Consider the following 23,388-nt stretch of genomic DNA (forward strand, 5'->3'; position numbering starts at 1 on the left):
TTTTTGACATGTTGTCAGGAATATATAAACCTGTTTTTATTTCGGTCGCATTACGTATTGCTGTCCCTTATGGGCGCACGCATATATGTGTCAACTCTATGTGGGTATAACTAGTTGCTTTGAGTAACTAAATTTGAACTAAACTGTTTTACTTGAAATGAACTGCCAGCAAAAGATTTTTACTGTCACCAAAAAAACTATCTGACATTGTCAAACGAAATCCCGAAACTATGCTTACCAGAATATTTCATTTACATTTACTTTAATCCGCCAAACTGGAGAATTCAATTTCAGCAATATGCAGTGTTAACGAGAAATCGGAGATGAAAGCAACAGGGTGGAATTTCTTTCAAGCCGTCTGCGTTTTCGTATTATTATACGCCGCGCTCCTGTCTGTGCGGCGGTTGGCTGTCTCGGCGTATGGTGGTGGCGGAAGATCTGACTGACTCTTTTTCTTAGAAGGTATTTTTTTATTTATTTAGGTTTGCCAACAGGTGCATGAAAAATTGTACTTTCTTTTTATAAGGAGGTAAAGGAGCAGACGAATTGCCTGATGGCACAGAATAAATAATAGTACTAGGTACAGACGACTCACTCTCTAACAAAGCGCGTCTGTTACGATCAGGACAGATATGGCCGCTAGGTGGCGACAGCGCCACGCGCGCCTTATGGCTAGCCACCAAACTGGAGTGGATCCGTTTACTGAACGGATGTACAGTACCTTTAGCTACCTGTAGCAAAGCGACGAAATCGCGGAGTGAGCCACGCCTGCTGATGGTAAGCGCTTACCTACCGTCACACATAGACACCTGCGACACCAGAAGGGTAGTAAGTGCATGCACTTAGTTACTATACTACGCTGCGGAGTACGGAACGGAGTTTTCTTGAAGTTTTGAAGGTCGTATCCGTCCGGAAGTACCGCAGGCGACAACAGTTCATTCCATAGTTTAGCTGTGCGAGGCAGGGAAAGTCTCTGGAAAATCCACAATATAATTGAGGACTGCCAACTAAGTCCTAAGCACCTACTTATTGGAAGCCTACGTGTTAAACCCAAGAACGACATGAACAGCTCCAAGTAACATTTTAGTCCTATAATTTTAGTTTTTATCGCTAAAAGCTTGTATAGTCGTCGTATTAAGGTTTCAGAGGTGACCACCTGTTGTATAAAAGCGTTTAGCAACACCTTTTTGCTCTATAGGCTTATACAGCTAATATATTCTATAATCAATTGATGTAAAGGTTTACATCATCATTTTATAGAGCCGTTATAGGCGTGTACTATGACAGGTTCAAATATGACCACTATAGAGCAATATTACTGTATAATAGTATTTGGAATCACTTTTATGCAACTAATTTGCACTATTAAGGTCCCCTGCAAGCCACTATAGTTTTGTGTTTTAAAAGTGACAAAAACCCAACTATACAACGATTTTAGGATATAGTGGCTTTAGAGATCACTGCTATAGTACATAATACTTTAGTAGTTTGCTCTATTAAAGTTCCCTGCAAGCCGCTATAGTTCTGTGTTTTAACAGTCACAAAAACCCAACTATACAACGATTTTAGGATATAGTGGCTTTAGAGATCACTGCTATAGTACATAATACTTTGTAGTTTGCGCTATTAAGGTTCCCTGGAAGCCGCTATAGTTTTGTGTTTTAATAGTGACGAAAATCCAACTATACAACGATTTTAGGATATAGTGACTTTATAGATCACTGCTATAGTACATAATACTTTAGTAGTTTGCGCTATTAAGGTTCCCTGCAAGCCGCTATAGTTTTGTGTTTTAACAGTGACAAAAACCCAACTATACAACGATTTTAGGATATAGTGGCTTTAGAGATCACTGCTATAGTTCATAATACTTTAGTAGTTTGCACTATTAAGATTCCCTGCTAGCCGCTATAGTTTTGTGTTTTAACAGTGACAAAAACCCAACTATACAACGATTTCAGGATATAGTGGCTTTAGAGATCACTGCTATAGTACACAATACTTTAGTAGTCATGTGAACACTATTATAGAACTGTTTTGCTCTGTAGTAGCGTTTTTGGGACATATTTATATATATAGCATTAAAAAGCGCTTTCGTAGTTTTTAAATCCCTATTATATCTCATCGTTGTAAACGTCACAATGACTCTTTTATATCACAAAACTATTGTATAGTGGTTTTTCTTCAGCGTTATAGCTGAGTTTATATGTCTTTTATAAACCGAGTTAGATACATAAAGGTAGAAACCGACTACTTGTAAATGATAAATTTGATCTGTAATGGCTACTTATATCTTGCTTATATAAGTTCAGGCCTAACCCACATAATGTTTACAAAGTACAAAATATTTTTATATTAATGAATTGATAAAAAAAGACCCCAGTGATATTAGTGATTGTAGTTCAGATTTATCATCAATGATTTATTACAAGCATATAATCGTGACGGTTTAGTTATTTATCGACATCCATTATTAGCACATTTTTTTTACCAATAACACTGAAAAAGAAAACAACAGTAATAACTACATCTTAATTTAAAAAAAATCCTATGTCTTTCTAAAGAGTTTGTTGGTGTAACTGGGTCACAGCAAAATTCTTTTGGAACCCTAATTTTAATCATGATGGCGGTGAATATTTCGTCGTAAGTTCTATAGTTAGCGTATAAAAGCGTCGGATTTACTTCTTGGCTGTATAGTAGTAACTATGGTGAATATCATAATATTTTATTAAATTATTTTATTAAAATCTAAAATAAATCGAGGGGGCATTTAAAATTCCTCATTAACCTAATACTATTCTAACGGTAAAACTTCCGTCCCATATACTTTTTGCACTAAGGACCGAATTATTCGACTGATCTAAATGACGCATATTAATATAAAGTCTTTACTTGTCACCATTTTACTTAGTACCGTTTTTGTGAAGTAAACACACAACAAAACCACTCACAACAGTTGATGGAAAACTTGATAGCAAATTGCGTAGTAAAGGAACTACAGTGAAACCTGGATAAGTGGGATCTCAAGGGACGAGCAAATTTGTCTCACTTAAAGAAGTTTTCCACTTACACAGGCTCCCAGTTAGCCAGGTACAAATAAATTTCTGTCTCATTTACAGAGGGTTACATTGATAGAGGTGAGAATAGAGTATATTTCAGTTATAGAGGTGGTTAATAAGGTATTTAGTAATTATCTTTAAAAATAAATAAGGTAAAATAATCCTTGTCCCTAAATATTTTTTAAGTCTGTTTAAATATTTCTTTGAATTTATTTTGAATGATTCTCCAAAGGATAGATATTTCAAAATTAAATTAAATTTGATACGGACTTCATTGCGTATTAGAAATTTAATAATTTAAAATTTACTTTTTCGTATTAACTCACATTATAGACGGGTCTAACGCGAATTATATTCAATTACCTTTATTTACCGACGTTTCGACACAGGTTTCACTGGTCGTGGTCGCGGCTGACTGATTGTCCCAGCAAAATGTCAAAACAGAATACATAATGTTAATTATTGTCAATAGTCCTATTATTGTCAATAGGACTATTGACAATAATTAACATTATGTGTGGTGGGTGGTTTGAAAATGTGATGTCTACCCCAAACTTTTACATACACTTTTCGTCGGGTAGATGCACAAATCTCTGTTTTGACATTTTGCTGGGACAATCAGTCAGCCGCGACCACGACCAGTGAAACCTGTGTCGAAACGTCGGTAAATAAAGGTAATTGAATATAATTCGCGTTAGACCCGTCTATAATGTGAGTTAATATGTATTCAAAACGCGAAAGTTTAAAATATTATATTACTTTTTCGTGTTACTTATCAAAATTTCAGCTTTCGTTTCGATAGTTTTAACTACTTACATAAATTAACTAAATCAAACTTGAAGTTGTTTAGACACAATTAGGCAAATACGGAATTTGTGGATAAACTAAGAGTTAGTAAGAATACGGAAATTGTTCAATGAAGTCCAAGTTAGAGAGGTCATATATTGACGTTATCTCAGATACAGAAGTTAATTCCCTATAAAATTCTAAAAAACAATTAGAAAAATGTAATCTTATAAATATAGTCTCAGTAAAAGAGGTAAAATGCACTCTCTGTCTCAATTATAGAGGTAAATGTGACTATAAAATCACAACAACGAATCCCAGTTATAGAGGTTCGTTTTTTCTCAGTAACAGAGGTAATTCAGTGCTAAAGTGTCGGGACCGCACCATGAGTCCCAGCTATAGAGGTTTCTCACTTATCCAGGTCCCACTTAACCAGGTTTCACTGTATTAATTCTACAATAGTATAAAACAAGCACTATAATGGAATCTCAAATGCTACTATAGTATAAATTAACACTATAATGGCGTTTCTGAGAACAAATTAGAACAAGAGTCATGCATTACATCACTTTTATAGACCTAAAACGTCACGACTGACACTGCTACAGGTCTACTATATCACTGAATGGCACATAAGATGCGCCATTTCGGCTTTATACAACCTTCTTAGGTCTTTTATAGGACCTTAAGTGGTATTTAGGAAACGTTCTATCGACTGCTATAGTACCACAAATTGTTACTTGAGGGTTTCTTACGTACGCCATAGTACATATGCGCCAGGAGAATATTCTTATTCTTCTTACGCATTTAAGGCGCCATGCACTTGCACCATTCCACTAACCCGGGTTAACCGGTCAAACCTGAAGTTACCAGTAAAATTTGACACTGGTTTAACGATTGAAAAAAATATACAAAATAGTTCTTTTACCTATAGATAACAGGAAAACCTATTAGACACGTGCAGTCAAGCGTGAGTCGGACTTAATTATTTTGTTTTTGATCCGACCCCTACGGGATTTTTAAAGAAATTTCATTCACGTTCCACATACATACATTGTTAAAATATGGAACGGAACACTTGGAACTCGAGTCCGACTCGCACTTGACCGGTTTTTGTCTTATTTTTAATCCACCACTGAGACCAATGAGGAATTGTAATACAAAAGTTACTTTTTCTTGACAGAAAAATACTCTCCTAATCCATAATAATATATTTCTTTCAGGATTTCTCTTTAGTATGGAAGAGACGAAGGATACAATTATACTCGGATTCGTGATTTATTTTATTCTAGTAACGCTTCGTAAGTATTTATTTTCAAATAAAGTACCAACTTTGGCAAGAAATTTCACTTGTAGTGATTAACATTTTTGAGATCAGCGCCATCTACTCGCTAAATGGTGAACTTCTTCCGCAGTAATTATAATCAACGAAGCTTTCTGCAAAGCGTACTGCATGAAGTATGCCCGCCAAGTCGCTAACGGAAACCGGCAAGACATAGAAACCAACGAGAGAAGACCTTCGAAAGTAATTACCAGGTCCCCTTCGCGATTTGACCGCGGAGACGTACCTAAACATTACTACCAGAAAAGCAACTGTATGTATGTCGTTTAACTAGTTTGAACAACTTTCAATAGATGGCGTTATAATTATTAGTTCTGCTACTCACCGACAGGTGGCGTCGTTTTCGAAAATGAAACAAATTGTTAGTAAAAAAGGTTTAATTTATTATAGACCTTACATTACCAATCAAATAAATATAGAAAATCAGACATTTCTTAATGGTAATCCCACTTAAACACTACCTTTACTTTTAATTTATCTTAATATAAATAATTATTTTTGTTTTCTTATTCATTACAAATCCCTCAATAAAGTTTTCTACAATATTAATATTTTTTATTACTTCATTTTAATATCATCATCAGATAGATAGATCAGATTTTCTTAAAGTTGTTTTAATAATATTTTAAAGACTTTGGTTTCCTCTCAATAAATAAATAATATCATACACAAACGACATTGTTCGTAGGATTTTAGTTTAATACTCTGTTGCGTTTCATTTGAAAGTCCAGAACTTTAAAATTACCGAGCACTTAAGTCTAATTCAGTCTTCTAGAAAGATTTTGTTCATAGGCACCTTATCGAAGATGGTGTTGGTGACGTTTTGGAAAACGGAGCTGAGACTCTTCTCGTAGGATTCCTTGAGCTCGTTGAACACTAGTTCTGAGTTCTCATTCAGGAACCTAGAAAAAAACAAGAGTAGGTACAGTCAACTGTAAAAATAATATGGGTGCATAAATCATCTTAAAAATATGTCCACTTATGTCAGCGAATGAAGAACTATGGGACATATTTTTGAATAAGTTGGCTACACCCATGTTTAACAATTGACTGTACACGAAATAAGACACTTCAGAAACAAGATGTTTACCTACATTTTAGTGGTTTAACGCATAAAAAGCTGAATAATATTTTTTATTAGATTTTCAGTGTATGGTAATTTTTACACCGATAGTTCATAACCAAAACATCCTATACCTACCAGTTTTGTTATATCGATGTGACAGATTGGGGCAACCAGTCATTCAATCTAGTCATCTTTAGACTCGGACTAAATTGTGTCCTGTATCGGCTCAGGCTTTTACTACACACTGTATTTAGGGTCAAACAGATCACTGTGTTACGTTCTTTCCTGTGGACAGACACAAAGTTAAGGGCTATAAAGGTTAATTTTCTTATTTAACCCTAACCCACGTAAAAAGGTCCTCCTTTTATTTACAGAACTATGATAAAATTATTACTTACATGCCCACAAGCTGTTAACTATTGCCCACAGGAGAGAAAACTAGCGTGTTCGCGCGAACTGTACATTTTTCTCCCCTGTGGGCAATAGTTAACAGCTTGTGGGCATGTAAGTAATGATTTTATCATAGTTCTGTAAATAAAAGGAGGACCTTTTTACGTGGGTTAGGGTTAAATAAGAAAATTAACCTTTATAGCCCTTAACTTTGTGTATGTCCACAGGAAAGAACGTAACACAGTGATCTGTTTGACCCATTATACAAATTGATAAAATCCCCCAGTAAGCTCCATAACGCTTGTTTTGTCACTATATAGGGCTGATACAGACGGACTGCAACCTGACTGGAATTTGTATGGGATTTATCGCCAACTGCAACGTCGGCGTGCAGTTTCCATACAAGTTGCCGTCTGTACCAGCCCTTAGACAACGATACCTATATACAATGTAGGTGTAGGTACAGTAGAGTTAAGGACTCTAGGTACTCACAAGTTCATGTGATCGACGAACCGCTATCGCAGTTGAAGAGGTTGGTGAAGTGCAAATACACCCTCATCGGCAAGAAGCAGACCTTGCAGTCCAAGTCTAGGTACTGTACATGTATGTACATGTATGTCTAGACATCCTAGGTACTCACAAGTTCATCTGGTTGCCCAGCCGCTTGTCCCCGTTGAAGAGGTTGGTAAAGTGCAAATACACTCTCTTCGGCAAGAAGCGGACCTTGCAGTCCTTATGTCTAGGTACTGTACATGTATGTGCATGTATGTCTAGGTACTCACAAGTTCATCTGGTCGCCCAGCCGCTTGTCCCCGTTGAAGAGGTTGGTAAAGTGCAAATACACTCTCTTCGGCAAGAAGCGGACCTTGCAGTCCTTATGTCTAGGTACTGTACATGTATGTGCATGTATGTCTAGGTACTCACAAGTTCATCTGGTCGCCCAGCCGCTTGTCCCCGTTGAAGAGGTTGGTAAAGTGCAAATACACCCTCTTCGGCAAGAAGCGGACCTTGTAGTCCTTTATGTGCATGTATGTCTGTCCGTCGCGTTCCACCGGCTCGCCTATCAGGTCGTGCTTCACTACTAGGTTCACTGAAATGGGATGGAAACATTGCAAAGGTAAGTAATATGGATTGTTCCATAAGCGGTACAGTTCCGAAATATCTAAAAATTGATTAAAAAACACAGTTATTTTTTTCGTAATTCATCATGGTCTGTCATTCATAGGTACGCAGTTCATACGTCATATTTCGAAAACATATAATTGTAAGACGGGTTTTATAACTTAAATGACAAAAACAAATTAATTATCACTTGTACAGGATACGATAAGCCGCAATTATTTCGCAACACTTTTTTTACTCTCTACCTCTAATGATGCTAATTGAATGAAAAATTGTGTTTAAGTACAGTCAGAACTTCAGCAGCAGAACTTGCTAAACGGGCGAGGTGTTCAAAATTACCTTCACGCGCTCTTATGCTCTTAACAATAAAGTCGCGTCAAGGTAATTTTGAACACCTGGCCCGCTTAGCAACTTCTGCTGCTGACTGTACGTATTTTTCTACTGTAGGTATGTACATTCCCATTCCAGAAAGGAAATTTTTAATAAGTATTTTAATTTAATTATGATAATATTATGACGGTGAGTTCAAACGGGGTGGTTGACCTTTTTTTGCTGTTAGGTAGATGTCAGGGAGATAATGTTTTAATAGTCTTTGAATTTATGCCCCAAAAACTGATGATGGTCCAAGAGTTGGTTACCAGGCGGTAGTAGATATTTCAAGTCAGCTCTGCGCTGTGGTAAACGGATGATGATGACTTACCCATAGTAACATTGGCGACACCCTTCCCTTGGATCGGCAGCACCAAGATCCTTCCCTTCATCACGTAGTCGGCGATGAACTCCATCTTTGGAGTCAGGGAGTTGGTCACCAGGCGGTAGTGCTTCAGGTCGGCTCTGGAAATGAAAACCGATGATGATGATTAATTAAGTAAGTAAGTAAAGAGGTCTTTTTTGATCCTTTATGTCTATTTAATCCAAAACCAAAACTTAAGGCATCTAGGTTACGTACTTGTAAGTGGTGAGTGTAGTCTCCGCAAGCCCGTGAAGTTGTATCTTCCTGTAGTTTTGAGCCAAGACGATGGGACCGACGCCCGACTGAATGTTGATGGCCGCTACGTGGAGAGGCTCTATTGATGGCACGCCGAGCTCGGGGATACCTGAAATTGTTATATTGTTATTATTGCATCTAATATTGCCAGTTTCAAAAAGGATTATAGACTTCACCGGTGACTGAGGAGCTGGCAGCTTTCTCGCTCAACGTATTAGCTTAGCAATACAGCGGGGAAATGCTGCCAGCGTCCTGCACCATGCCAAAGGGGCCCAATTTCTTAGATATATTATAATTTAATGTAATTTTATTTAGTGTTAGTTTTTAGTTTTAATTTAATTTTTATTTTATAGATAAGTTAGTTTATTTTTATTTTTAATATTTGTATCTACCTTATATGTAAATAAATATTGTGTTACATTACTATTATAATAGCTTAGTTTCGAATCTTTTTTTATTTTTTCATGACGTATTTCGGCTAGCTCTTCTTTTGGCTTCTCTAATTTCATCCCTGGTTTTAGTTGACTCGTCACCGAGGACGCTAGCAGCGACCGCTCCCTGTGACGCTTGCCGCTCATAGAGCGAAGGATCCTGAACATCATATAGGCACGTGGTCCGACAAAGTCGAATAGTTTAGGATTGGGAGCCCGAATTCGCTTTGCCTGGGGTGTTCGCTTTACCCGATTTTCTCCTACATATTGCCAGTAGCTCAATTTCCTTGCATCACTCTAGATTCCGTTAAACTAACAAAGACTCATCAAAAAGTGAGTAGCGATTAGGGTATTATGTCCTTAGAAAAAGTACTATTGGCGCTTGTGTATAAATTCAGCAATTGAAGCTAGATATTCAGCTCTTTTCTGCGCAAGGAATTTATCGCAAAAGTTCTCAAAAGTTTCGGTTTTTTTTCCCTGGACATCCTTGCAGTCTCATTACTTTGAAGTGTCAAAGGCATAAAACTCAAACCAAGTAAGTACAGTCCTCTTGTAGGCTATAGAGGCATTAAGTGGGTAACTCAGAAGCAATGTTAATATATAAATCATCTTAAATGGATCACCTTTTCTCATCTTTCTGAGGGCATCAGGCACGGCAGCTTTCAGGCATTCGTTCAGCTTCGGGTCCTTCTGCCGGCATCGCACGAAATTCTCCGCTGAAAATGATGTTTTATTATCATTAAATAGTCATAGATTCTGTTGTATTTTAGGAGAATAAAATAAAGTTGGTATTTTTTTGGAAAGAGTCCTCGTTACAATTAAGCCACTGAAAGTTTGTAGCAAATGGTAGTAACAGTATAGTTGTATCGAATAGTATTCAAGTGGATTACGTTTTCAAAAACACATAGGTGTGGTTCGATTGCACCAAACGGTCTGTTAATGTCATTTCAATCTTAGGGTGACTGCTACTGCCACTACATAGTAATTGGCCACTCCTAATAAATCTGAAGGAAAAGAAGCCCATGGAAGCCTTCTTGTTAAGAGTGACTAATTACAATTACTATGAAGTGAAGTGGTTATATTTCTCTATGGTAGTGGCCAATAATTATAATTATAATTACAGCACCCTAGTTTGTTAAAATTTGATGACAAGATGACGAAATATTGTCACTCATATTTTGTTTCCATACACGAGGTTAATGATATAATATTCGATATATTCGATACATTATCCATGACCCATTCATAGTAAGCACAGTGTCACGTAGGTAACGTGCCAGGCTCATAAAGTACTGTATTTATTTTCGGAGATCTATCCTTTCGCTTTATGAGCACTCCAACCTTCGTCGTACGTGGCCAAGATTCATAGCTTAGCTGACCCTCAGATAAAAGGGAATGTTGACCTAATGGTACCTATTTTTAACAGACTTCAAGATTTCAAAAGAAGGAGGTTCTCAATATAATGTATACAATTTTTTAATGAAATCTTCATCCGAAGTATCGAGCCTTTTTAAGTTGCTCTTAAAAGACTCAATCTCGACTCGAGATTTTTAGAAACTGAAGTTTTTTAAGCTGAAAGTCGTGTAAAAACTAGTCATATTCTTCAAATTTAGACCTAAAAATGACCTACCAACCCTATACATACCTACTTATAATAGACACTTACTTTTCAATTCTCTCTCAATACTCAAGAATGGTGTACTGCCATCTCGCCGAAATATTTTTCGCCTAATTTCACTTCCCAACCAACTTATTGCAGTACTTTTAGTTGGCAAACCAATGCTTAGCATATTATTATTTAGCATAATTTTTATTTGACCACAATTTTATTTAGCAGATGTTCATTTTACCACGATTTATTTAGAAAAATAGTCACTAAGCAAATGTTTTATTATACCTAACTATTTATTGTTACATAACGTTTGCCAAAATTGAAACTTCGCATACTTTTTATTTGATCACAATTTTATTTAGTAGATGTTCATTTTACCAAAATTCATTAAGACAAATAGTCACTGAGCAAATGTTTCAACTTAGCTAACTCTTAATTGTCAAAAAACGTTTGCTTTATTTATACTTACTTTTCATAATATATTTTGATGGCTATTTGACCTGTTGGTGGCTTTTTTTTTAACAAACGTATCTACATATTTCCATGGACGGGTGCCACTACGCTAATAGATTTGATGACTGTACCAACATGTTTTAGGTTAGATGACTGCAATCCCCAAGAAAACGAACTGTTGCCAGAAAAGTGGGTTAGGTTAGGTTAGAACTGCGACCCCACGAAAACAAACTGTTGCCTCAAAGGTGGGTTAGGTTAGAACTGCGACCCCCGAGAAAACGAACTGTTGCCAGAAAAGTGGGTTAGGTTACGTTAGAACTGCGATCCCACGAAAACAAACTGTTGCCAGAAAAGTGGGTTAGGTTAGGTTAGAACTGCGACCCCACGAAAACAAACTGTTACCTGAAAGGTGGGTTAGGTTAGGTTAGAACTGCGACCCCCGAGAAAACGAACTGTTGCCAGAAAAGTGGGTTAGGTTAGGTTAGAACTGCGACCCCACGAAAACAAACTGTTGCCTGAAAGGTGGGTTAGGTTAGAACTGCGACCCCCAAGAAAACGAACTGTTGCCAGAAAAGTGGGTTAGGTTAGGTTAGAACTGCAACCCCGAAGAAAACGAACTGTTGCCAGAAAAGTGGCTTAGGTTAGGTTAGAACTGCGTCCCCACGAAAACAAACTGTTGCCTGAAAGGTGGGTTAGGTTAGATTAGAACTGCGACCCCCAAGAAAACGAACTGTTGGCAGAAAAGTGGGTTAGGTTAGGTTAGAACTGCGACCCTACGAAAACAAACTGTTGCCTGAAAGGTGGGTTAGGTTAGGTTAGAACTGCCACCCCCAAGAAAACGAACTGTTGCCAGAAAAGTGGGTTCGGTTAGATTAGAACTGCAACCCCCAAGAAAACGAACTGTTGCCAGAAAAGTGGGTTAGGTTAGGTTAGAACAGCAACCCCCGAGAAAACGAGCTGTTGCCAGAAAAGTGGGTTAGGTTAGGTCAGAACTGCGACCCCACGAAAACAAACTGTTGCCTGAAAGGTGGGTTAGGTTAGGTTAGAACTGCGACCCCCAAGAAAACGAACTGTTGCCAGAAAAGTGGGTTAGGTTAGGTAAGAATTGCGACCCCACGAAAACAAACTGTTGCCAGAAATGTAGTAAACAAAATTACTACCTCCATCATTGAACTGCACATCTCGAAAAAACTACCTACGTAACGAAATAAAATGCTACTGTAATTTGTACCATGAGTAGTTGAGTACTATATTATTAGGGTATTTAGTAGTATGCATCACAATATTAGGCGAAAAATAATTTATGCCTATCAATACATTCGACATAACAATAAAAGACATTTTGAAACATGACCAACTAAATATTTTGCCATACAATAATATTGTAAATAATCATTTGCGACATGTTATATATGCGAAACATTGGTTTGCCATCTGATAGTTTTGCCAAATGATACTATGGGAAAAATAGTTTGGGAAGTGATAATTTGCCATACAATTTTCGGCCACATATTAGTAAACCACTCAAGAATAGCAGAGCTCATTTTGTAATACACATCTTCAGAACTGCTTTAAATATGCACTATTTTGAAATAACCCATAGAACCGCTTTAAATATAAATTATCTCCGGCTTATTTAAATGAGGTACTTATTGCAACGCCGGTTCGGGTTGATTGACCGCAGTGTCGAAACCATAATTATCATGGAAACGAGGGGTATTCGTGACAAGGTCTAGTCTAGGCCTTGTGAGCGGCGATGGCTCAAGCACTGTGTGGACTATGAATTGGTATGAAGCAATAGCGGTTGTTGAATCCTGTGTTTAAACTAAATACCCAGTGAATGGCCCTAGCAGTCATTGGCCCCTAGTTTTGTAGGTATTCTGAAGGGATCAATGATTTCAGGAGCCCATAATCCATACATATACTCGTAGAGTTAGACCGTAAAAAGTCTGAAGCGATTCTGAGGTATCGTCTTGGGTCGTCCCATTCGTTTTTCGTCAAGTTCTTTAATTAGTCCTATTCTGCTTTCGTCACCCATTCTACATTCGTTACAGTCGTGGGTGGCTTTCAATGTAGAATGAGTGACGAAAGCAGAATAGGACTAATTTAAGAACTTGGCGAAAAACGAATGGGACGACCCAAGACGATACCGATTTTGATAGCCCACGCAGTGCAAGTGTTATTTTAAACGTCAAACTTTTATGAAATTTAGACGTATTTAAAATAACACACTGCGTGGGATATCAAATCCGCTGCAGACTTTTATTGGTGCGACTATGGTGTACTTAACCCTATTATCATAGATAGATAAGATAAGATAAGATAATCGTTTATTTGATAAAACACGAATTATAATAGACAATAAATTTAAAGAAAATATTGTTTTTAAAACATGCGCAAAAAGATCTTAGCGAACTCGGCGCCGTCGACTGGATAGAAACGGCTTTGGATAGAGTAACATGGCGGTCTGTGGTCTCGGAGGCCAAGATCCACTTCGGGTCGTTGGTCGTTGCGCCACAACATGCGGGTTTTTGACTTTATGGCGTCAGGCCAAGAGATTCTCCGTACATTGAACTTTTAGATTATAAAAGTATTGGTTTTGGTTATTTCCGCATTTCCGCATCCGTATTTACTCGTAGTATTTTGGAGTAATACATTAATAGCCTGATTGCCGACCAAGTACCTAGGTAGGTAACGAGCGTGTGCAGGCGAAGAGATATGAGTACCCGTGGAGTACCCATACTCCCAAAAAACTAGTGCCTACGCTAATTCTTGGGATTAGGGGTAGGTATTTAATGGATATAATGGGAACATATCTAGGGAGCAGACCCATCAGGCTCCCGACCATGACAAAAACAGGCCGGTTCGAGTTTTAGTTATTAGATCTGTTTCCAATATCTATTAAAAGTGACATTTCTTGAGCCAAAAACGCCACGTAAAGTATCATATTGGAATCAGATCGAATAAATGAAACTCGTATTGGCCTGAAAGTTACAACAACAGCAAATTAAATGTTACTGATTCTCCAATGTGACCCGTAGCTGTCAATAATACGTACCCTCCTTTTTAAGTCGGCTAAGCGTTCTACTTCCGCCGAACTTGACCTAGCTCGCTACATTTCTCGCTTATCGCTTTCGCAACCGCTTTCGACGTTACGTGCGCCGGCGCAGGCTAAGGCTTTGTCTATTGACTAGGCGGAAGCGGAAGCGGGCAGAACATTATGTAGCAATTCGTTGAGAAGCTAGTGGAACCACATGGCATTTCTATATTGGTTGAAGTTTGTTATTAAACTGTTGATATTGGAATTTTTTAAATGACTGATTGGCGATATCTTATAATTTTCGATTGTAAATTTACGCAACTCTATTACGTGTGTATTGTATAGCTACTGTCTAGGTCGCCGGTTCTCAAACTTTTTTGTTGACGAAACCCTTTTGGAAAGCGAAATATTTGACGAAGCCCCAAATTAAAAAAATCGTTCGTCACTGTGGACCAGATATACCTATAGAAGTGCTGGTTTTTTTCTTATTATTACAAGTATTTTCGCGGAGCCCCAACAGAGGCTTTAATCCTAGGGTTCCGCGGAACATACTTTGAGAATAGCTGGTCTAGGTCATAGACCTCTCCCATCATATCCACTTTTTTTTCTAAATTAATCCAGCTTCTTTATTATGATAAGCCTTCGAGCAACACCGGCTTCCGACATGTCGGAAGGGAGGGGCCCAAGCGATATCTCGCCGTACAAATCTTTCTGCCATTTTTCGCGGGGGGAAAGGTGCACACAGTCGCATTTCTCACACACTTACATACAAAATCCAATCTGTAATGACGACACAAATACATAGAAAATGACACACGTCAAAGACAAATCTTGCAAACCTCGATCTCTTTTTGTGTACGGTCGAGTGACTAGTGTCACAACACGCACACTAACACATTTTCGTTGAAGTATGTCATTATATTCTGAGAGATGAGAAGTCGGATTTGTCGCTCGACCGATCCGCAATTTGTACTGAGCGAGCAAAATCGATAAATCCAACAATTACTTGAGACTAAAATATAATAATTGTATTTAAATGTAATTTAACGTATGATATGTAAAAAAAATATTACATGTGAAATGTAACACTTTCTTTTTGTAAATTTGATGTCCCCGACCTCTTTTTATAACAAAAAACCGAGGAAATAGGCATTTTTGTGCAGCAGTGTTCACGCGCGCGTCTGGACTCGGTCTAGTGAAAAATCCAAGTGCAACTAGTTTTATTACCCGCGCTAGATTTTATTGACGCGCTAATCTTGTACCTCGGCAGAGGGGAAATAGTGCGAATGCCGCCTCCCTTCCGTGTTGCTCGAAGTGATAAGCAAACAAAACATTACGTAAAATGTAAATGTTCAAGCACAATGTAACAGCAATAAGCTTTTCACAATAAATTATTCTTATTCTTATTATATGTAGTTATGAACACAAAACTCTATGTACCTATCGACGGTACAGTCAAGGAATTTAAATTCCGACCCATTTCGTACTTTGTCACAGTGACAACCGTATGAGGTCTCTAGCGGCTTTCATATTGATTGTCACTGTGACAAAGTACGAAATGGGTCGGAATTTAAATTCCTTGACTGTACATAGAGTCAAGGTAAATTTATTGACTAGCAATGAACGGTGATTTGCCAATATCAGGTGACGATTGTTAGCGTGGACAAACAAAGGCTTTTGGGTGTCGCTACCACTCGCGGTCTAATGCAAATCGCTGCGTACACCTTTCCGCTTATGCTCCCGCTGTCATCCGTCATCCCGCTGCAGCCTTACCGTTCAATTACGTACTCTTGCGTCTTTAACGTGCGCTAAGAGTTACGTATCCCTTTGTTTCGGTTACGAAGATTGCGTGAAATGATGGACGTTATATCTCTTTTTTGATACTGTGAATAAACAAGCGTAATGTATTCGTTTTGATGCTGATTGACGTTAATTGACGTCGCTTGCAATTCTTATCGCGGAGTGATTGGCTATTTTTAGGGTTCCGTACCCAAAGGGTAAAACGGGACCCTATTACTAAGACTTCGCTGTCCGTCCGTCCGTCCGTCCGTCCGTCCGTCCGTCCGCCCGTCCGCCCGTCTGTCACCAGGCTGTATCTCACGAACCGTGATAGCTAGACAGTTGAAATTTTCACAGATGATGTATTTCTGTTGCCGCTATAACAACAAATACTAAAAACAGAATAAAATAAAGATTTAAGTGGGGCTCCCATACAACAAACGTGATTTTTGACCAAAGTTAAGCAACGTCGGGAGTGGTCAGTACTTGGATGGGTGACCGTTTTTTTTTGCTTTTTTTTTGTTTTTTTTTTGCATTATGGTACGGAACCCTTCGTGCGCGAGTCCGACTCGCACTTGCCCGGTTTTTTTATAATTCTAGTTGGGTAGGTTCATGACGGTGGCAATAGTGGCAATACAATTTTTTTGTGAATATTCAGTATAGGCCCAGTGCATGAACTATAGGGGGCATCATAGGAGCCGTCAGATTTTTGGCGCGAGGCGTAAATGTGTTGTTTATGCTTCCGATGTAGCCCACAAGATGGCAGAACCTACTTTGCACAAGTATGTGCAACTATGAAAACGGTAGATGGTAGCACTTGCTTTGGCAATGAACATGTGCACATAATTATGTTTCCGATTCAGGCCACAAGATGGTAGACTCTCCAACGCGCACATGCACGGACTCTATAACTGTTATATTATACCTGTACAATATACATAGTTCGTTGGTTAAATTATTATTTCATTACTTAATACTCTTGCACGTCTCGTCAGGGTCTGTCTTGTTAACAGTGTTAAGATAAATGAGAAAAAAATCGTGCCGGTAATCAATATACGTCATTCGTGCTTAGCAAAAACAATACACTCTTTTTTGGGCAGTCGATTAAAAAAGTGTGGTTGTACCTCAGCCGCCGTAGGACACATAAAATGGAATTTAGGACAAGGTACGATATACCATTTGTTTTCTACGCCGAACGGAATTGTTGCCTTTATTCCACCATCACGCATATCGCAACTCGGTGTGGACCTAACTCTGCCTGTCTGTCTCTGTGTCACGCAAAGCACTGAAGCGATTCAGATGAAATTTGGTATGGAGATAGTTTGAGGCCCGGGGAAGGACATAGGATAGTTTTCATAATTCATATCTTTATTGCGTCCATGTTCATTTGTACATAGGATGGTTTTTTTAATCATCATCATCATTTCACGCAGATGAAGTCTAGACGTAGCTAGTATACATGTCGGCGGCCGATCGTAAGATCAGGCAGATCGTAATGTTCCTGTGTAATTTTTTGACGATTATTCGCATTAAACCAATATATAGGTATGATAGGTTCGTTAGGTTGCTTCAGATGCCCGAAGGGCACGCGCAAGAGCTACGCGGGGCTCCGTCGACTCAGGGAACGAGTCAAAGCTTTTCACATTTCACGATATGCCTAGGAACGAACGATTTGACTGATCTTACGATCGGCCGCCGACATACATATACGTAGAGAAATAACCAGTTTTCAATCACTGATTTTAAGCATAAAACTAGTACCTATTAAAAGTTATCATCGAACTTACGACCCCAGGAAACGCAAATTATGTAAACCTCGTGCCACGAGCAGAGCCGCAGGGCGTAACTAGTAGGAAGTTATTTAATATCTACGTAATGTGCCTAACCTAACTCAACATAGGCGTTGCGTCATATTGTTTACCTACAAATTACTTATAATTTATAGGTAAGTTTGCGTCTTTTTTGTTACAAGCTTGCATTTCTTTATTTGTATCTTTATTTGTATCTGATTATCTTAGTCCAGTCATTATATCCAAAAAACCGACCCTACCCGTGAATAATCAGTTCTTGGATTTTTTTTTTCGTAGGTCCCTTGGGGGGGGGGGGGTCACTGGGAGTGTAAATTCAAAAAGTAGACTGAATCAGGCTCCTGTGTATATTCGAAAAACGGTTTTTCTTGAATAACTCGGCCATTTTTGACTTTACAGTAAAATCGTGAGGACAAAAAATGTAGGAAATTTGATTCTCTACAAGTTTGGTCCTCACAATATTTCTTCTAGGATCGATATTTTGGAAATTAAATTTGAAAAAAGCGACAAATTCAATTCAGAAGTGTTAAAAAATTGCGTCAAAGTACCCGACACGTTACTAGAACCTCATCAGCAAGATAAATAACAATTACAGGCCAATAGACCTTGAACCATCTCGGTGGTCAATAACATCGAACTTCCGAAACGACTCCAAAGGAATGGCAATCAGGACTTTTAAACAAAAGGCACATTAATATGCCAAGGATGTTTTTGAATGATTATTGACGAGGATTTTAAGATGAAGGCTTGCGAGAGTCGCTCAAGAACTCAGGTTGTTTAAATATTTCTAAATCGTGCTAGGTAGTAGGTACCTTCTACCTAGCACGAGTCGAAAGCTATAAACTGACATAAATATTAACGTCTATGGAATATATAGGTACAGTCATGGAATTTAAATTCCGACCCATTTCGTACTTTGTCACAGTGACAACCGTATGAGGTCTCTAGCGGCTTTCATATTGATTGTCACTGTGACAAAGTACGAAATGGGTCGGAATTTAAATTCCTTGACTGTACATATATGAAATCAAATAGCTACATTTCCTCAACAGAGGAGAACTTGATGTGTTTGGAATAAAACATATTGAAAGAACAATAACCCTGAACAAACATAATAATATTCATAAACAAATTTGGTAATTCAAAAGTGCAGTGGGCGGTCTTGACACTCTTGACCCCAGCATGTTGCATTCACTTGTAAATTGATGAGACCAACATTGGTGATTGTATCTTTAATGGTGTAGGTACCGTAATGACAACACCAAATGCTCTGGGGCCCGTTTCTCAAAACCTTGTAACTTGTAATACAAGCGGGTGTCACTTTTTCACAGCTTTTGTTAGACAGGGACTTCCACTTGTATTACAAGTTACAAACTTTTGAGAAACGGACCCCGGCTTGCAATTCTAGATTTGTCACATGTATAAACAATTAAATATCTGGGGCCCGTTTCTCAAAAGCTTGTAACTTGTAATACAAGCGGATGTCACTTTTTGACAGCATATGTTGGAAAGGGACTTCCACTTGTATTACAAGTTACAAGCTTTTGCGAAATGGGCCCCTGTACCTAATACGAGTACACTACACTACTTATTTCATTGAAAAACTCGATAGTTTAATGCTTCGAATAATAAATAGGTAATGAAAAACTTATAAAAGAAAAGAGAATAATGATAAATATGTATTTATATACTCATGATAGAAATATACTTCTTATTATTTATATTATTTAAACTTAATTAAGCAATTCTAATTTTGTACCTACATACCTAAGTTTATAAACAAATCAGATAAAAACACAGTAATGTTTGCTGCATTAGGTTAAACAAAATAAGTAGGTACCTACAGTCAAGTGTAAAATATGGGTGTATACAATACGTCTATGGAACATATTTATGAGTATAATGAGTGCATCCATATTACACTTGACTGTACCTAATGGAAATATGTGGTTTCATACATTACATGACTCATGATTAAAATAGGCAGCTCAAATCAATTTCTACACTTTATTTATCTGATTTACTAAGACTATACAAAGCATAAAAAAAGAAAAGAAAAGCAGATTATCTTGGGCCAAATAGAGGGCAAGCGAGCGCGTGGAAAAGCACCCACGAGATGGTCTGATGTTGTGAAGAGGGTGGTTGGCGGCAACATGCAGAACGTGACCCATATGGCTTATGATAGTTATGATCGCACACTGTGGAGACGTAGCATACATGGTCGCGATCCTCAGCAATGAGGGACCGAGGAAAAAGAAGAAGACTTTATGTAGGGATCCTATCTCATCGCATAATAATTAATTGTCATAATGTAATGTTACGCATAAAACTCTTTTCGCATATTTTTTCTCCAGCTGAAACAGAAAGTATTTTCTAAAATATTTTGCATAGGTTGTATAGAATAGGGTAGGTTAGGCTGGTGTTATAATTTTTCAAAAATGTTAATATTTCCAGCACAATAACAATTATGAGAAATGAGTTTTATGCGTAACATTACATTAGGACAATCAATTATTATGCGACCCAATATGGACCCCTTTATGCAGTGTATTATATCATATTGCTAAGCAAAGTAATTTACGATATTATGTTCATCTTAAATTGATGTTACGTGCTGATTTATGTTATTCGTAGTGGATAATGATTCCTCTTACAATGTACGTGTTTAATTTATCTCTATCAAGGTTGTTTATCGGTAATTATATCTAGGCATACTCAGTGCTAAAATATATCTCCATATTATCCATAATGCTTAGGATTTACGTCAGAAATATTAGAGCGGGAAAGATGCTCACAAATATCCGAACACGCCTCTATTGTCAATGAGTGTTCAAATATTTAAGAGCCCTTCAACGTGCACACTAGCGCCACAGCTAAATAATCGTGGGTATTTAAATTTAACGAAAGATATTGAAAAAAGGGGGCCGTTACGTACTGTATTGTGTATTTAAGTACCTTTTGAATAGATCAAACTAGTTTTTGTGTTGCTGGTTTCGTCGATTAGGAACTCAAAACAAAAACGGCCGTTTTAACTTTGGCGTTTACCTTTTTTTTGGAACCCTACATTGTACATAAAATTTAACCTAACCCTACGTTAAATTTTTCGTGGACCCCTGCAGGGGTGTCGCGGAACCATAGGGTTCCTCACTTAGAGAATGGCTGCTTTGGAGGATAATTTCTCCCAATAGGTTGAGTTTGGGCAATTACTAAAAAAATACATGTCTGTTATTTTGAGCTACTCTATAATATATAATTTCTAGAGACTAAGCTGAAAGGATAGTGTTATCTAAGTCATATACAATCGTAAAGCTGTATTTAAAAGTAAAACAAAATCATTAAAATGAAATATTTTTATATGAGTGACAACCCTACAAAGTTATTTATATTTTAAAATGACACATGTCAAGTCATTCAATAGGATCTACTTGCTAGGGTTGAAACATACAGATTTCGCGTTAATGTTTAACAAACTGTATCTCAAAAACGGTTAGAAACATCAACGTGATTAATAAGTGAAAAATAAAGTACGTACTTAGCCTGAACAAATCCCATTTTGCGTAAAAGTCCTTCGTTCTGTTTCACCCGATATAAAAATTAAGCGGCCCACTTATTAACAGTCCGCCGGATGGCATCGGCCTGTCAGTTAGAACAAAATTTTAACAGTTCCGAACAACAGACAGGCCGATACCGTCCGGCGGCCTGTTAATCAGTGGGCCCCTTAAATCAAATCGGAGGTGGACAAGGTGGGTACTTTTCCTCGTAAGTGTTTAATGTTCAGATATTGTAAATAAATAACACATACATATACATACATATAATCACGCCTATTTCCCGGAGGGGTAGGCAGAGACCACGGATTTCCACTTGCTAATACGATCCTGACATACCTCTTTCGCTTCCTTCACATTCATAATAATGTAATAACATTCATGTAAATAAATAAATAAACAAAAAACTCACGCAGTTCGCTGCCGATCGCGGTGCCGACGACAAGGACTGCTAGCACTCTCCACATGGCACTGTCACGCACTGCGCACTGCGAAATGCGCGCCGCGCGGCGCACGCGCAGCTTTATGCGCTTCCGGCGAGGGGGGCGGACGGTCCAATAAAAATAAAATATATATAGATATGTAGGTAGTTGACAACCTATTTGGTACCTAATCACTAGTAAATAATCATAAGTTGACAAATTTATAGTTTTTTTTTGTTTTAAAAATAAGTCTCGGCAAATATGTAACAATTATGAATCTAATACGATCATTAAATGATCGTACATTGCCATAATTACGTGTTATAAATTTTATATTCTTATGCTTTCATAAATAATTGTTACTTATTTTTAAAAAGAGTTTTTAATACAGTTGCTCAAAAAGTGCTACTTTACGTAGCTGTTTAGCGTGCGGAAAGTTGGTTATCTCGAACTAGTGCTTTTTACTTTTCCAATTTTTTTAAATTTATATTTGTTCCAATTCACGACTACTTATTGATGAGTGTTAATATTATTTTCCTTTAAACGTCGTAATCAGCATAAAAACCTACCGTTAATGTAAGAATACGAAAAATATTACATATTTCATATTTAATTACTTACCTCTTCGTCATTATAACACGTTTATTTTTTAATATTCAATATTGAAAATTCCGTTCTTAATAAGTTGACTGAATGGAACGGAATAGCTGTCAAACGCCCATAGATATAATATACTTAAAGACGACGTCTAACCGAGCTGTCACTGTTACCACTTTTGTTTAGTGTACGATTAACAATGTTTTTCTTATTTTTTCGCAACTGTATTAAAAAACGTCGTTCGATACACGTGCGGAAATGTCATTCTTCATTCTTCATTGTCAAAGTAATGACATACCTTCCGCACTAGCATCGAAATGTACTATTTCCAATTAAAAGACATGTCAATCTTGACGAGAAAGAACGTAAGCTTTCTTTCTATTGCTAAAATAAACTAACTATAGTAATTAGTGTCAAGACTCTGATTGCAGCAATTTTCACTTTTTTATTTGATTGATTTTATAAATAGCGAGGTAATTTGGGGGCAAAATACTGATAATCATGAATATATTATAATAATGATTGAAAGTAAATATTCCTATGCTTGATATAATAATTGCAATAATTGGCATCTTGCAAGCGACGTAATTATGTTATGGTATGATGATGTTATTAAAGTCTGGTCAGTAATATTATGATCACGCGCCATGTTGCGGAATTTTACTGGAACTATTTTTTAATTGTGGCTCTACAAATTAAGATCGTGTCAGATATTTTTGCGGCCTTCGTTGTGTTACATATTATTGCAGATTGTACATATGTAACTAGTTAAGTTGTCCCTGTATGAATTTCTGGAAAATCTGTGATTATAATTAGACTCCCGAGATTTTATTTATGCGGAAGTTTCATTATTGTTATTCATACGTAAATACATTGACGTGGTGTGTACACACCCATGACTATAATAGTAGTTTATGTGACTGCTACATAATGAAAGGCATTAAA

General features: G+C 37.4%; 1 protein-coding gene and 1 long non-coding RNA gene across 2 annotated transcripts in view; both read right to left on the minus strand.

Annotated features, from left to right (window-relative positions):
* The window catches only part of LOC134674707 (uncharacterized), a 444,870-nt gene that overhangs the window by 127,050 nt on the left and 294,432 nt on the right, over nucleotides 1-23,388 (minus strand). The gene's annotated exons all lie outside the window — the stretch shown is intronic.
* On the minus strand, nucleotides 5,891-21,956 carry LOC134674693 (protein takeout). Its single transcript, XM_063532816.1, has 6 exons — nucleotides 21,837-21,956; nucleotides 9,808-9,900; nucleotides 8,715-8,862; nucleotides 8,466-8,599; nucleotides 7,568-7,733; nucleotides 5,891-6,089 (listed from the first exon to the last, which is right to left on the minus strand). The coding sequence occupies exons 1-6, from the start codon at nucleotides 21,889-21,891 to the stop codon at nucleotides 5,951-5,953; spliced, it is 735 nt and encodes a 244-aa protein (XP_063388886.1). The 5' UTR covers nucleotides 21,892-21,956; the 3' UTR covers nucleotides 5,891-5,950.

The sequence above is a fragment of the Cydia fagiglandana genome, chromosome 20, assembly GCF_963556715.1.
Source record: "Cydia fagiglandana chromosome 20, ilCydFagi1.1, whole genome shotgun sequence".
NCBI classification, from domain to species: domain Eukaryota; kingdom Metazoa; phylum Arthropoda; class Insecta; order Lepidoptera; family Tortricidae; genus Cydia; species Cydia fagiglandana.

Excerpts from the sequence above, each read along its gene's own strand:
- LOC134674693 (XM_063532816.1), bottom strand. The coding sequence starts at position 21,891 with ATGTGGAGAGTGCTAGCAGTCCTTGTCGTCGGCACCGCGATCGGCAGC. Across the intron at positions 9,901-21,836 it reads CGCGATCGGCAGCGAACTGC|CGGAGAATTTCGTGCGATGC; the intron begins GTGAGTTTTTTG and ends CATCATTTTCAG. Across the intron at positions 8,863-9,807 it reads CCTCAGAAAGATGAGAAAAG|GTATCCCCGAGCTCGGCGTG; the intron begins GTGATCCATTTA and ends TAACAATTTCAG.